The sequence below is a fragment of the Chelon labrosus genome (genome assembly GCF_963514085.1).
Source record: "Chelon labrosus genome assembly, chromosome: 5".
Taxonomy (NCBI): Eukaryota; Metazoa; Chordata; class Actinopteri; order Mugiliformes; family Mugilidae; genus Chelon; species Chelon labrosus.
This window is the reverse complement of record NC_140341.1, coordinates 27241862-27256180: the sequence shown is the minus strand read 5'-3', so window position 1 is coordinate 27256180 and position 14319 is coordinate 27241862. Positions and strand designations below refer to the sequence as shown.

Genomic DNA, 14319 nt, shown 5'->3' with positions numbered 1-14319 from the left:
CCTCCGGGCTGCAATTTGGACACTGATTGGTGAACGTAATGCCTGCCTCCCAACTCATCAGCATGTGTGTTTCTCTTTTACAGGTTCAAGGAACACTAAGCACTTTGAATGCACTGCCTCAACTGATGCACAATGATTTAAAACCACTTGTCTAAGCCTGAAATGCCTGTGGATCTGTCAACTACTGGACTTTCCTGTACATGACACATTACCCATACACATGCACACACAGGGACATGTGTGCACAAAAACATTCTGCAGTGCAAACTCCAGTAGTCAGCTGTATCTAAGAGCACCACTACACGAGAGATTCAGCTGAAGTTTTGGCTGCTGATGGAGCATTCACCTGCATTTACTGTACTCTCTGCTCAGTCCTTAACTCTTGAACTCAGTTTGAACACCATCTAGACGAGTGCCAGACATATAAAACTAGCCTTATCTTTGAAATGTATGTTGGGAATTTATATAAACTAGACGTGGCTGTCTTCCGAACAGCAACTTTCACAACCGTTTTTTTATGGACCCTGCTGTTGTTATGGGCAGACATCTTTTATTCTTATTTTCTGTCATTACCACTCAACCACCAGACCACTAACCATCCTAACTGTTGTTTCTAAAGGGCCATTTTTTAATTGTGTGCCTATCATGGTTTCAAAGGGTTAGACTTCAGTAGGTAAGCCATATGTGGACACGAATCCCTGTGGATGCACTTCACTGAGGAATATGTGACATTTTTAGTTTTTGCCAGACATTGTCAGAATGAATTAAGTACGCCTTTCCCAAGAACAGCAGTGGGCAAGGAAGTGCTGTGTATCTTCACAGATGTGACCCTGTAAGAATCAGTTCACCTCATTGCAAACTGTACAGTGACAGTTTTTAACTAGACCATGTCAACAGTTTATTCTGTGGATTGTACAGTGGATAGAAAATATATACACACCTTGTTAAAACATCTTAAAGCATTTGTGCATTTAATTTAAATATTACGACAGCAATGCCACTGAAAACCAAAGTGTCTGAACCATTAGATATACCGCACAACGCAGGGAAGACAGTCGAACTGCTGCACTTTCTGTACCAGTGCTAGATTGGGTTCCCTATACATGTGGCGTATGGGACAGAATGACGAGAAAAAACACACACACCTGGACCTAGCTAAAATGTTTAGAGGGGGACCAAGACTGAACATTTGGCATGAAATTGGGAAGCAAACAAACGTGCACAACCCAGAACATCTTAAAAAGAACACGTATCCACAGTGAAGCACAGACACTTGTGTTATTGGGTTATTCCAAATGTTTTGTTTTCCTCTTTCTTTTAATGTGTATCTTTTGGTTTCCAGTGGAATTGCATAGTTTTAAATTAAATGTTCAAAAGTTGTATCTTAGGCGTTACATGGTCAATATAGAAACAAATTTAATTCCGTTTTGCCCAGTGAACAGAACATTGGAGAACAAATGTAAAAGCATCTGTCAGTTTATCTCTTGTAGAGATTGCAACTTTTTCCATTTCTGCTGCAACTTTGTCTCTCCTCCTAATTTTTCCCACTTGCCAAACTGCCTCCTTTTTCCCATCTGTTTTTGCCTTGTTGCCATTTTTATTGTTCATGTACAACATGTTAGTCTGTGCAGTAGCCAGACTAATCAGGCTGCACTATGAATATGGGTGTGAGTCTCCTCTTCTTTTTTTTTTTTTTCAATTCTGTGGCCAATACACAAGAGAACGTAGATTTTCATGATTTTAATGTACTGTATATGTACACCGGAACAATATTTCTTTCTTTTTTCCTCCAACTCACCAACAACAAAACTGCCAACACTTCAGTCTGCTACACTAAGCATATATCTGTCCTCCTGTGACATGGCAGCCCCAGATGAAGGGTTTCTTTCTATTACTGTACAACACTGTGTGAAAGTTGCTGTTTCAGTGTCACCTTTGCCTTACTGAACCAAAGAGATTATGGGATAATTGTGTAATTTAAATAAGTGACTTCTTCTTTGGAAAAACCTTTTATTTATTTGTTATGGTTCTGTGGTGGTTTTGAATAATTTCTTTTTCATTTTGTTATGAAATGAAGGCATCAAATGTATATTCTTATATAAAATCTCCCGACAGTAATGTGTTATAATATGTGGGGGTTGGTTTTTGAGATAATATGAATGTAATGTCCTTGTCGTATTAGATGACCAACCTGTCAAACCTTGGGATCATATTTTGCAGTGCAATGTAACAAGGTTAATAAGAGTAGTATTTGAAATAAATGCTAGAAGTCATAAAATTTTATCTCTGAGGAAAAAAAAATAGTTTTTCCAATCTGTGATCTTTTAAACATAAAAAAACAAAAAATCCACTCACTGAAAATGTTGAAATTCATGTTTTGTGATTTTGTTGAATATTTATTGTATTCTGTTAATTTATTGTCTATCAACAGAATAGAGAAATGGTAGCAAATCTGTTCATATAAATGTACATTTTAAACTATGGGATCATTTCTTTTCATGGTGCGGAAAAAACAGAGAGATACCACACTGCTGGGCAGTTGATTTCAGGGCAATGAAAATAAAAATTGCAAATTAACTCGGTTTGGAGTTGATTCACTCTAAAAGCATTCCAGGAATAAATAAAATTATAGTGGGAGCTCAACTTCACTGTTTGTTCTCTTTTTTTTTTGCAGCGTACTACTGCTGGCCGGCTAAATCAGTATAGCCAGTATGATTCCTGGCATGGAGTGGCCTTAAGTTTCAGCTGGAGGTGGCAGGTGTCATCCGAAATTGTAAGCTCCTGACAGACACCCACTCAGTGACACTGGCAGGCTAGGTCACCTGGACATAAAACCAGCATGTATGTACTAGTAAAATCTGATAGATGCTTAAAAGGATGCTTTAATAAGGTTTAAAAAGCTCTTTCCCCACAGGTTATGCTTTTACTTTGCCTGCACAAGCTTTCACGGGACCAGCTTCTGTTTTTTTCTTGGTTCAATTCAATTCATTTTCCATTTATAAAACAATAACAGTCCAAATTGTCTCAAGACGCTTTACAGAACCTGAACCCAGCTCTTATGGAGGGACCCAGCTGCTTGGGGCTAGCTGGGTAGAGACAGAAAAAAAAAGAGTGGACACAAAGGAGAAGAAGAGCATCAGATCAATTCATACATACATGTGGATAGAGGATGCATGCATCATGTAAACACGATACATGGAGACTTGTGTAACTCAAGCCGGTGAATCCTGCATACTATCAGCTCTGAACAGAGGTGTCTCACATGTGCACCATAAAGCAGTCTACTGATGTAAATAAAAGGAGCAGAAAACAGATTTGCTCAACATCATTCCTCCTTAAAACCCCCAAAGTGTATTTACATGTTTTTAATTTACACCCTGTATTTGACTTTGATAGTGAGTTTTCTTTTTTGTGCACAGGAACAGTCGATGAGGAACCTAGAGTTGCATGAGAAGCCTCTTAGGCAGGTGTGGTAATAGGCCAAGGAGAAATGGCATGGCCCTGCAGAGAGGACACTACTGCAGAGGGCTGAACACTCACGCAGATTTCTGTTGTTTTCACTTCAGAGCTCTTTCCGTTCATTTAGGAGACTTGTTATGACCACTTCTTTTAACTGGAACTTGGAAACCAGGATAACCAGGATTTTTGAGGACCTGTGATTTGTTTGACTTATAGCAGGGGCTTGATTTGACTTACTTGTCACCACAGCAACTTAGAATTTGCTTGAGACTTGCACATCTGAGCTTTACTCCCACTTCTGCCTTAAAATTTGACTGAAATTACATATTCACTTTTTTACCTTGACTGCAGCTTCAACTACCTGTTGTAAGTGTTAACTTTTCCAGGTAGGTGCCCTTGCCTCCCTACTTCATTACTACTATGTGCAGTATACTTAATCTCACCTATTTGCAAAGACTGTGTCATCAGATGAGGAACCATAACAGAAACTGTCCACTGATTTGTTAATTTCAAAGCTTCTTCTACTATTTTCGCTAATCTTAGAGCATCACACAGTGGATAGAAGAGGGTTCACTACTAGACTACCTGGAGAATCATAATATTTTCACTAGATCATCTTATTTCCCGACAGACTCAGTCCTGAAATTGATTTTGCAACTCCTCCTGTCAGCCCACTGAGGAGCCTTGATGGATGACAGCGTCAGTGCGGAGGCTGACCTACCTCTTTCAGTCCCTCTTCAGGTTCTAAGTGTCAAAGGCCCACACAAGGTGACATACACACACACACACACACACACACACACACACACACACACACTACCCTGGGATATTTTTTGAAATGGACACTTTGACTTCTGACCACAGATGAAGACATGTTTCCAGAACTTTCAGCCTGGCGTCTCTTCCGCTGCCCATCTGCTAGGGGCTGGCCCGGGTAGAGAAACAGAAGGAAAAAAAAGAGGAAAGTAGGACAGAAGAAGGGATGAGAGGAGGAGAGAGCAACAGAGGCAAGCAGACACATTCATAATCTGGATACAGCATACATGCAGTGTATAAAAATGAAACAAACAAGGGTATATGATACAAGGTGATGGACGGTACATGGCAGATATTAATCGGGTAAAAAGAATGAATGGAGGCAGCACTCAAAGTATTCATGCAGAAAAGCTTAGTGGGTATACATTCATGAGAATGAACTAATATGAGAATAAACAGGTGCTCTGAAGGATAAAACTATGTCAGTGAAGAGAGGTGTTATGTTACAGGTTAGTGGGCTGGCATAATGTATGACCAATGAGGTATCAGAAGCTTTAATGCATCACACTTGGGTAGGAATGAATAACTGTAAGCAATGTCTCATTCTGTGATGACCAGGAAGGATGGCCAGGCTACTTTATCCTTTGTTGCTATCCTTCATGATGAGGATACACATTTGTGGCATCAGGGGGCCTTCTTAGCATTAATGAAGCAGAATAAACACCACTTGTGTTGGTGGGATCTCACACATAAGGAGCCATTCCCGGAGAGATGCTAGTGCCAGCACAAGCATCTCTCTGGGAATGGCTCCACACTCCACAGTTACATGTCATGTCTACGATTGGACATGTTGTAATGGGTCCGTCCACTGTATAAACTGCTTCCTCTAGGGTTCCACTTTCTGTGACAAGCACAGAGGTGCAGCCAGAACCTAGAGAGACCCAGCTGTAGTGCTCTGGTTTCAAGCAACAGGGGCACTACCATAGTTGTTAGAAGTCATGATTGATTCTGTTAAAATGTTGTACTCATCTATCCTGGAGATGTTTGGAGGGCTGCCGAATAAACACACCAGAACTGTGGTAAGTCTGTGAAATGAACGTCTACTTAAACGTCTACAGTATACCTTGAGTGGGTTAGAGAAGCCTCTTGGAAGTAACTTGGAGTAGGAGAGAGGTAGAGCCAAGGACAAGTCTCCAGCCAGGCCGTAAGAAGAACTTATTGGGGATTAACCCGTCACAGGACACATGCCAACACTGGGTCTTCCCACCAGCACATCACACCATCAGTTGCATACCTCAGTCTCATTGGCTGTTTCAGGCTTTTATCACACATTCAATGCTTCAGGCATGTCCACCACTGACTGATCTGACATTTTGTTGTTGCATGGTGACCTAATGGCTTTCTGTGCTCACTGTGTACCCACTAAGTGGTTCTAGTAAGTAATACTTTGAATGCTGGCTCTATCATTTATCAGTCATGTTTCATACATCATTTATACGTATCATATACAGTAAGTTCCATAAATGTTTAGACACTGATACACATACAAGTGTAAAAATAATATGCTCTCTTTGTTTATTGTATGTTTTCCCTAATTTGATGTATGAATTCATCTGCTTTCCTCTGCTGCTCTCTTCTCTCTCTTGTTCTGTCTCTACCCGGCCGGCCTCGAGCAGATGGCTCCCTCCATATGAGTTTGGTTCTGCTCAAGGTTTCATCCCATTAAAAGGGAGTTGGTTTTTTTTCTTGCCACCGTCACTGTGGTTCTTGCTCTGGGGGTTTCAGACTCTGGGTTCTGTGTTTGAGACAGCTGTGGTTGATGAATGACTCACTCTTCAGTGTGCAACCCAGCACAAGATAAGAGACTGGGGAAAATGGACGTTTTACGGTAACAGAGGGGACAGAACGGCAACACTTTTTCATCAGGATCTGTTCCGAAAAAATAAGTATGTACAGCATACAAAGTACAAATAAGTACCCGAATAGATAACTACCAGTAGGATCAAGTTTCTCCCGACTGGCTGATTGCTCCACTTTTGCTTTAATCTAGTTGGGGGAGGAAAGAGAATCAACACATCCTGCTGATTTTTATTAAGAGCACAAAGTAGATTTTAAATGTAGTATAAATTTAGTTATCGTGAAATAGGCCCCAACAAATGCTGCACTTCTTCCTGTCTTAATAGCATTTGCTGGAAACCAAATGAAACAGCTGTTTCAGGAAATTACAGAGCCATTCCTGAAATATACTAATCAGCCACAATAGTATGATTATTTTGTAATAATGGCACCTGTCACTGGGTGGGATGTATTAGGCAGAGGGTGAACATTTTGTTTTCAAAGTTGATGTGATGAAGCAGGAAAATGGGCAAGTAGAAGGACTGGAGTGACTCTGACAAGGGCCACAATGTGATGACTACACAGCTGAGAGCACCAGAGTCTCTTACAGGGTGTTCCCAGACACCAGAATAGATGATTACCAGTGGTATTAAGCAGGTTTGAGTACTCTAGAATAAGTTAATAAATAGTCTGCTGTAGTTGCTCCTTCAGAATCCAGTGACTGGTGACTGGACAGCGCACACTGGAATGTTGCACAGTGTGGATGTAAGGAAAGGATGGGGGCTGACTGACAGCTCTCTCTTTATGTGGTTACCTCGTGTATCTGTGTGTCTTATGTTCGTGGGAGCCTGTCTATCTGTATGTGACACACCCTGGACGCCTGTAGTGACTGGGGGAGGCGGGGACGCGTGTGGACACAGCACTATATGAGACGCGGTGGCACGGCGAGAGGTGACAGAGCGCGTAAAGAGCCGCAGGAGGACCCGCTGAGAGGGGGGGAAAAGAGAGAAGAAGCTGGTTGTTCCGGCGCGTTTTTACAAACGGACAAGTAGGTAGGCAAGTGAGATGTTGTCAGGCAGCTGACTCACCCTTTCCCCCCTCGTTCTTTTGTCAACGACGGCAGGAGGGAAGACCGGAGCGGTGGCACGGAGCCGCACAGCGACGCACCGACACCGCCGCTAAAGAGACGAGGGGACGATGGGCTCCGCGTCGTCCTCCTACCGGGTCATTTACCTGGACGTGGACGGCAGGATTCAGAAGGTAACACTGTAGTCCCCACGCATGCTGTATGCATATGTCTCCCACGCACACCAGAGAACACCCAGCTCCACGAAAAAGTAACAGACTGTGCTTCATTAGAATACATAAATAATGCATTTCTGTAATACTATTATCAATAATAAATCAAGAGGCTATATATGCAATATTTATTTGTGCAAAATATATCTCCTTGCAATTATTATTTAGGTTCTAATTTGATCATCAGTTATTAATATGTTCAATTATTATTGTCTATGGACTTTACTGGAGACAAAACAAAGCTGAAGTAGCAGGAAGCCACAAATATAGAGTTCACTCTATAGATGTGACTTTGTAATATCCTAAGCAGTTAATAAAATATACCAGAAAATGTAAAAGAAAAGTAAGAGTGTGTGTCCACATGCAGAACTGAACTTGCTCATAATCTAGAGGATTCTGCCTCAGGTCTGCAAGCCCTTAAACAAACATTATTGTCAAGCATCATTGTTAGTTACCTGTAATGTTTAGATGTGATGCAGGAGAAGAACAACATCAATTCCAGACACATGTCCGAGGCTTGAATCAGGTTTCATGAGGTTTTTATTGGTGTCTATAATTTACCGTAAAGGCTGGTGTGCTTTCAGCCCAAATGCCACGACTGTTTATCACAGTTATTATAATGATACTGAGTTGTTTGCTGGCCAAAAGTAGTATGCATGACTTGATGGGCCATACCATGGTCATAATGATGTGTATGAATCATCAGCTTTCACTATTATTTAGGGAAGTGTGGCTATTGTCGGTGTGTGTTTGTGTGAGAGAGCGATTGCTGAGTATGTGAACTGTTAACTATTTACAGTCTGTACAGACAGAGTAATCTCAAAGGTTAGTTTGGATGTTAAGTAGGTTTTGGTCCACTGGTCACTCTGAAGACTGAAGAGCTGTTAGGTTGAAGAGTAACTCAGGCCCTGACCTCTATGTACACTCCACAGTGCACACAAGTCCGTATCAAAGCTCCTCAGAGGAAGGAATATAGGGCACGCAACTTATCTGGCCAACAAAATACAGGAGAATCAGGAGAGGTGTATTTTTCTCATGCAGACATGTTCACACGCTGGAAAATAAGGAACAAGATAGGAGGATTTGTTTATACCCCTGCGGAAGTTAATACAGCCCAACGTGTTACAGGCATCAAGCAGAGACGTGTTGCGTTTGCTGAGTCTTGATGTAAGTTTTCTGTAAACGTTTTATGTTCAGTGTTTTCAGCTACAGAAAAATAGAAAGTTTTTTATTTTTTCACTTGTTTTTTTATGGTTACAATTCAGAACGTGGTGTAGTGTGTTTTCCTGTGCAGACTGTCAATAATATCTGATTTTAGAAGATTTATAGATGGGAAATTGTAAGTCAAATTTTTTTTCATTATTTACCATTTAACTTCATGCAAGGTGCAGCTGCAGGATGAATTCAGAACCGATCAGATGCCTCTCTAAACTCTTTAAATCTCATCTCTCTAGCTATCTAAACTTAAACACATTTGTGTTAAAATGTGTATAATGTGCACATGTTTTTATGTGCATGTTGTCCACTGAGATGTTTTGAATTACAAATCTGTTGCATATTCAGTTAGGTTCCGCTGATCTACATGCTCTACATCATGAGCCTTTGTTACCTGCAATCATTGTTTTCCATTGTTGCATCAGGTCCTTATGCCGACTATTCAGACTCTGCTCAGTCTGTCCTGTTGGCGTGATCTTGTTTGAATATGTTGAATAAGACGATTATTCTATTTGCATTTGGAGTGGTCGGTTACGTGGGATCCTCATTCCCGGTGATGTACACAGCAACCACAGCGTCAGGGGATTGATTATTTTAAAGAGGGGTCCGTAATTGAAATTAGTCTCAGTTGAAAGCAGAAAGGATAATACAAATTTGTAAAGCAGCAGTTAATAATAGAGCGTGAACTGAAACAAAAGCTTATTTAACTCTGAATTCTAAATTTATTTAGTGATTGAGTGGAGTCAAAGTACTGCTGTGTCTACAAAAAAGTAAAAGAACACTAAAGTTGTTGCTGCCTTTTCTGACCTGTCACGTTATAAAGACACTTTATGGCTACCCACTCATTTATATTGTCATTTTCCTATTTGGTTACAAGTACTTATACTCATTTGTACTTATTTGGTAAGTACAAATGAGTATTTGATCTCATCTTTCAGTGCACAGCAAATAAAATATAGCATTTATTTTACATGCAGACTGGGACTAGAAATAAACTCCAAAGATTAATGTTAATGGATGCACAGAAGAGCAGTACAGTGTCCTAATAATTAATGATTAATCGTCTCATTTCTATCAACAGAAAATTAATTATTGTATTCTGATCAATCAATCATTTGAATATATATATATTTTTTGCCAAACATCAGCTTATTCTCTCTTCTCTAACAGGGCACATGTGTTCATAACTTAATGTATCTGTGAACAAACAAGAACCACCTTGAGTCTTGTGAAATTGTTATGGACCTGTTTTAGAAAATAACAGGTTGGTGCGTAGATCTGGTGTTTCTGAAGTGCCCCTCTTTATCTGCTGATCTCCAGCAGTCCGTGTCTTGTCCACCTGTGACAGGCTGCCATTGCCAGACTACTCAAGTGCTCTTTGACCTCTCACATGCTCAACAATCATCCCTACTTTTACCCTTCTGACACAGACTCCCCTGCCTGCGTTGCAGTGTGACTCAAATCATTTGGTACTTTCAGTGTAAATCCCAGACCTTCTTTATGAAGGAGCAGGACGGGGAGGGACGCAGAGCAGATATATTTTGCACATTCTTTAATCAGAGGAACAGCCGCAAGCATGGCAAAACTGCACAGTCAAACTTTTCCCTGACTGGCTGATTGCTCCACTTTTGCTGTAATGTAGTTGGAAGAGGAAAGAGAATCAACACATCCTCCTGCATATTTATTAAGAGCACAAAAGCATTTCCATAATATAATTAGAAAAAGTATCAGATTTTAAATGTAGTATAAATGTAATATTTATGAAATTGGCCCCAACAAATACTGTATTTCTTCCTATCTGAATAACATTTGCTGGAAACCAGTGGACAGCTGTTTGGAAATTCTAGAGCCATTCCTGAAATACACCAATCAGCCATAATAGTATGAATAACACAGATTATTTTGTTATCATGGCACCAACATCTCCAAAGCAGGAGCTCTTACAGGGTTTTCCCAGACTGCAGTGGTCAGGAAAGTGGTCCAAGGAAAAAAATGCGGTTAACACACACAGGCCCCGGGCTCAGTGATGCCTGTTTTGTATGGGGCTGTGTAACCACTGGTCTGTGGTACCCTGTCCATTACCAGAACTACCCACAATGTGAACATGAGCATTAGAACTGCACCATGGAGACATGGAAGAGGGTGACCTGGTCTGATGAGCCATGTTTTCCTTCACATGTTAATGGTTTGGCGACGTAAGGAATAATCTTCCTAACTTACCTGGGTAGCACATGGCACCAGGATGCACTATGGGAAAAAGGGCAAGCTTACGTAGGCAGTGTGATGCTTTGGGCAATGTTGTGCTGGGAAACCTTGGGTCCTGCCATTTATGTGGATTTTACATTGACGCGTACAACCCACCTAAGTATTGTTAAGGACCATGTACATGCTTTTAATGATGGTCTCATTCAGAATAATGGGTCCAGCCACAAAGCAAAAGACACCTCCACAAACAGGAGCATTTGTATAGTAAAGAGCAAATGTGTTTCAAATGTATATGATCTGCTGACATAAAAAGCTTGAGCAACACTGCCCGGGCTACAACAGACAATCTGGCACATTTACAGTTAGTAGAAATCTCACTGTCTTACAGAGCTGAGCAGAGGCCATACATTCAGAATTGTCAAAAACAGCACGCACACAGCTAAAACATTTAATGATTTAATAATAGTCATGTCAACAGGTTGAATTATAGATACGGTATTTTCATGCTTGGTTATCGATTATAAGTGTTACCCTCCAGATGTGTGATTGTGTGTGTGTTGTACTCCCTCAGGTGGTGTTCAGTAGATTCTGCAGCCCGTGTGACATTAAAGAACTTCTCTGTACAGCCCTGGGTGTGCCAAGGTAAAGTGCACACACACACACACACACACTGTTACACACACATTCATCCCTCATCCGTTGTTGCTTGTTCCAGTTAGTTCGGTGTGTTCTGTGTAGTTCTTTATGAAATATAACTATTAGCAGTACGCCGAAATTAAACTACAAATGAGACCTGGATGTGGAATCCGGTGTTCAGCCCGGTTTGTTATGTGTTGCTGCACCGGGTATGGTTCGGCCGTACGGCACAGGCGAAGCGGGGAGATTTTTTTCGTCACGTAACGTTTGTTAGCGTTATGGATTTTGACCTCCTTTTGGATTCGAGTCTTCTTCTGTCACATGAACCTCGTTGTCAACTTGGGAAATGGGCAAAATGTAAGTTTAATGATTGCTGGCTTTGTAACGTGAAGTTGGAGAGAAGCTTAGCCACGTTTGCTAGTAGTAAAGCAAGGCAGGAGACGAAGTGGAGGGATTTCCGCACAATACATTTATTAAACAGAAGCCATGTCTCACGGCATATTACAAAATATAATAAAACGTTCATTGCCTGTAGCCTTCACCAGCGTCCACATTACGGAGATGGAGGAAGTCAAAAAAAAAAAAAAAAAAGAGACGGATGCAACAAGAGTGTCACCTGCTGAACTAAGCGATGAAAACAAAGGAGGCGCCGCAGTGTGGCGTAAACTGGTACTGCTCCATGTAATACTCTGGCTGTTACAGCTTGAACGAAATGATTTCGTTGATTAGCTGAAACGTCCTGAACAATCCTTATGAGGCGAACTGCAGACTCTACCGATTCTGCTGCCTCATCATTATAAAGTGACGTGTGGGAACCCCCCGGCTGTTTCAGTGCTCGAAAATAGCACATGATAAGGATCCATGATATATAATCTATTTAAAGTGCGCAGTAAATTCTGACGGCCTGAAATCACCACTGGCTCTATACATTTTTCCTCAGTTTTCCTGCCAATATGGCGGTGTCAACTAAAAAAAGTCACGTGACGCCCGGAGCTCTATAGCGGTCTACAGCGATGTGTTTCAAAGCCATTTCATTCCATTGAAATACATTACAAATCTATGCATGGCACATTGGATGGAGGAAGTTGGGACATGTCTCAATGCATGTTAAATCACATCTAGAGGGTAGTTGATAGTTGAATGACAATACATTTTGTTATTTTGAAAGTAATTCTGGGTCTCTGATTTTCCTTATTTTTTGTACTTGGAGTAGGTCTTAAATTTAACCTATAATGGTCTTAAAAAGGTCTTAAAAAGGTCATAAAAAGTCTTAAATTTCACTTGCTCAAACCTGCAGAAACCCTGGTGTAAGAGCTTGTGTGAATGAATGAGTACATTTGACGCCGTGGCTGGAAAGTGCTTTGAATACCAACAGGTAGAAAAGTAAATAAATACAAGACCATTTTTACGAGTGATGGCAAAGTCAGAAAGAAGGAACATGAAATGCTTGAGTGATACTAAGGGCAGAAAGAGGAACTAATAAAATGTGCCCCCTTAACTGGGAGAGTGGCTCCAGCAGACCCAGCAGACCCTAGGGCCCAAGACCCTCAAGCTCCCAGGGCTCTTGTAGAGGACAAAGAATCAAAAACTTGAGGGGCAAGAGGGGATGCACTCCCAAAGTATTCAACTCACAGTAGCAGATGCAACTGTCAAATATCAAACCACATGTTGTTTTTGCGCGTGGAGTGCCTACATTAAAAACACATGCGCACCACTTCCTTCCGTTACTCCTTGTCTCTGGACTCACACACTACGATCTACGATTTCTGATTCGATGATAGAATTCTTGTGTTTGTGATTGAGTACAACAGTCAGGTTTTTAACAAACTTTCCTGAGACGGTCTAATAATTCAACAGCCCCTAAGAAAGCCAACCAAATATTAGCGAAAAAAAAGGCTTTTCCTTATCTATAGTAGCGGTGACTGCAGATGGTGTTTATGTAACATTGTCAAAAGAAATATTGCAAGACGTTATGCACCTCTTGCTAAAAGAGACTTGGGGATATAGTCCTATATGACATCAACATATTGTTGCTGTTATCATTTAAAATGACACATTTTGTTTTTACTTCATATATTATTTTAAATGTCCTTTGCAGTGTGTTGATGACCCTGATGGAGGCCACAAGCCGAAACGCGTCAGTCTAATAAAGTTGATCCATATACTATAACATACCTTTTTATTATCATTAGTAGAACATGCGCATTCAGCTGGGCATTACAAATGGGTATATACGCTGAAGGATGCACATGTGTAAATCCATTGGTAATGCCCATCTCACACGATTCCACCATCTAGTAAAGATGGATAAACCTTTAAATCTTTGAGAAACAGCATCTCCAGGTCAATGTTTTGTTGTTGAAGGAGGAATTAATCTTTCCAGTGCCCAGACAACATCCTCATTCAGTGCTCAGTCAATTGATCTGTGTGGATGTTTTGCTGTGATGCTTCCTTGGAACTGGACCCTTTGTTTCTCTCAAGTCTCTCTCCAACGCTGCTACACATTAACAGTTGAAGCAGGAGCCCAGATAATGTGGCCTTGTGTTGTGCGTTTCATGGTTATAATCCATGCAAGTGAGAGATGATTCTTCTAAATGGCTTTCACTGGCTTTAGAGGTGAGCTCCAGTAAAACTTTAACATGTTGTTTTTGTTTTGCCTGGTTGTTTTTTTCATGCAGGAACACCAGTCTGTCCCTACTGGATTCGTCCGGAGCCATGGTGTCCATCGACCCCACTATGCCGCACAACACAGAGAGGTATTGGAAAACCAGCATCCACTGATGTCTTTATGGATTATTTGAAAGACCATTGGTCCAGTCAACCAGCTGAGTGTTTGAGGCTGTGACCTATTTGCTGATTTACTGTAAATACCAGTGTGTCCCCTGCTCCTTACACATGGGCCGTTAACAGGCA

General features: G+C 41.0%; 2 protein-coding genes across 2 annotated transcripts in view; both read left to right on the top strand.

Annotated features, from left to right (window-relative positions):
• Window positions 1-2643, top strand: part of slc37a1 (solute carrier family 37 member 1) — a 28968-nt gene extending 26325 nt beyond the window's left edge. The window contains exon 20 of the mRNA XM_084544671.1: window positions 84-2643. Within this exon, the coding sequence (XP_084400797.1) occupies window positions 84-99 (16 nt within the window). The 3' untranslated portion in view covers window positions 100-2643. The remainder of the gene's footprint in view (window positions 1-83) is intronic.
• Window positions 2644-7248: 4605 nt separating this feature from the next.
• The window catches only part of pde9aa (phosphodiesterase 9aa), a gene marked incomplete at both ends in the record, with an annotated part of 28649 nt that continues 21578 nt past the window's right edge, over window positions 7249-14319 (top strand). The window contains 3 exons of the mRNA XM_084544672.1: window positions 7249-7311; window positions 11342-11412; window positions 14085-14162. Of these exons, the coding sequence (XP_084400798.1) occupies window positions 7249-7311; window positions 11342-11412; window positions 14085-14162 (212 nt within the window). The remainder of the gene's footprint in view (window positions 7312-11341; window positions 11413-14084; window positions 14163-14319) is intronic.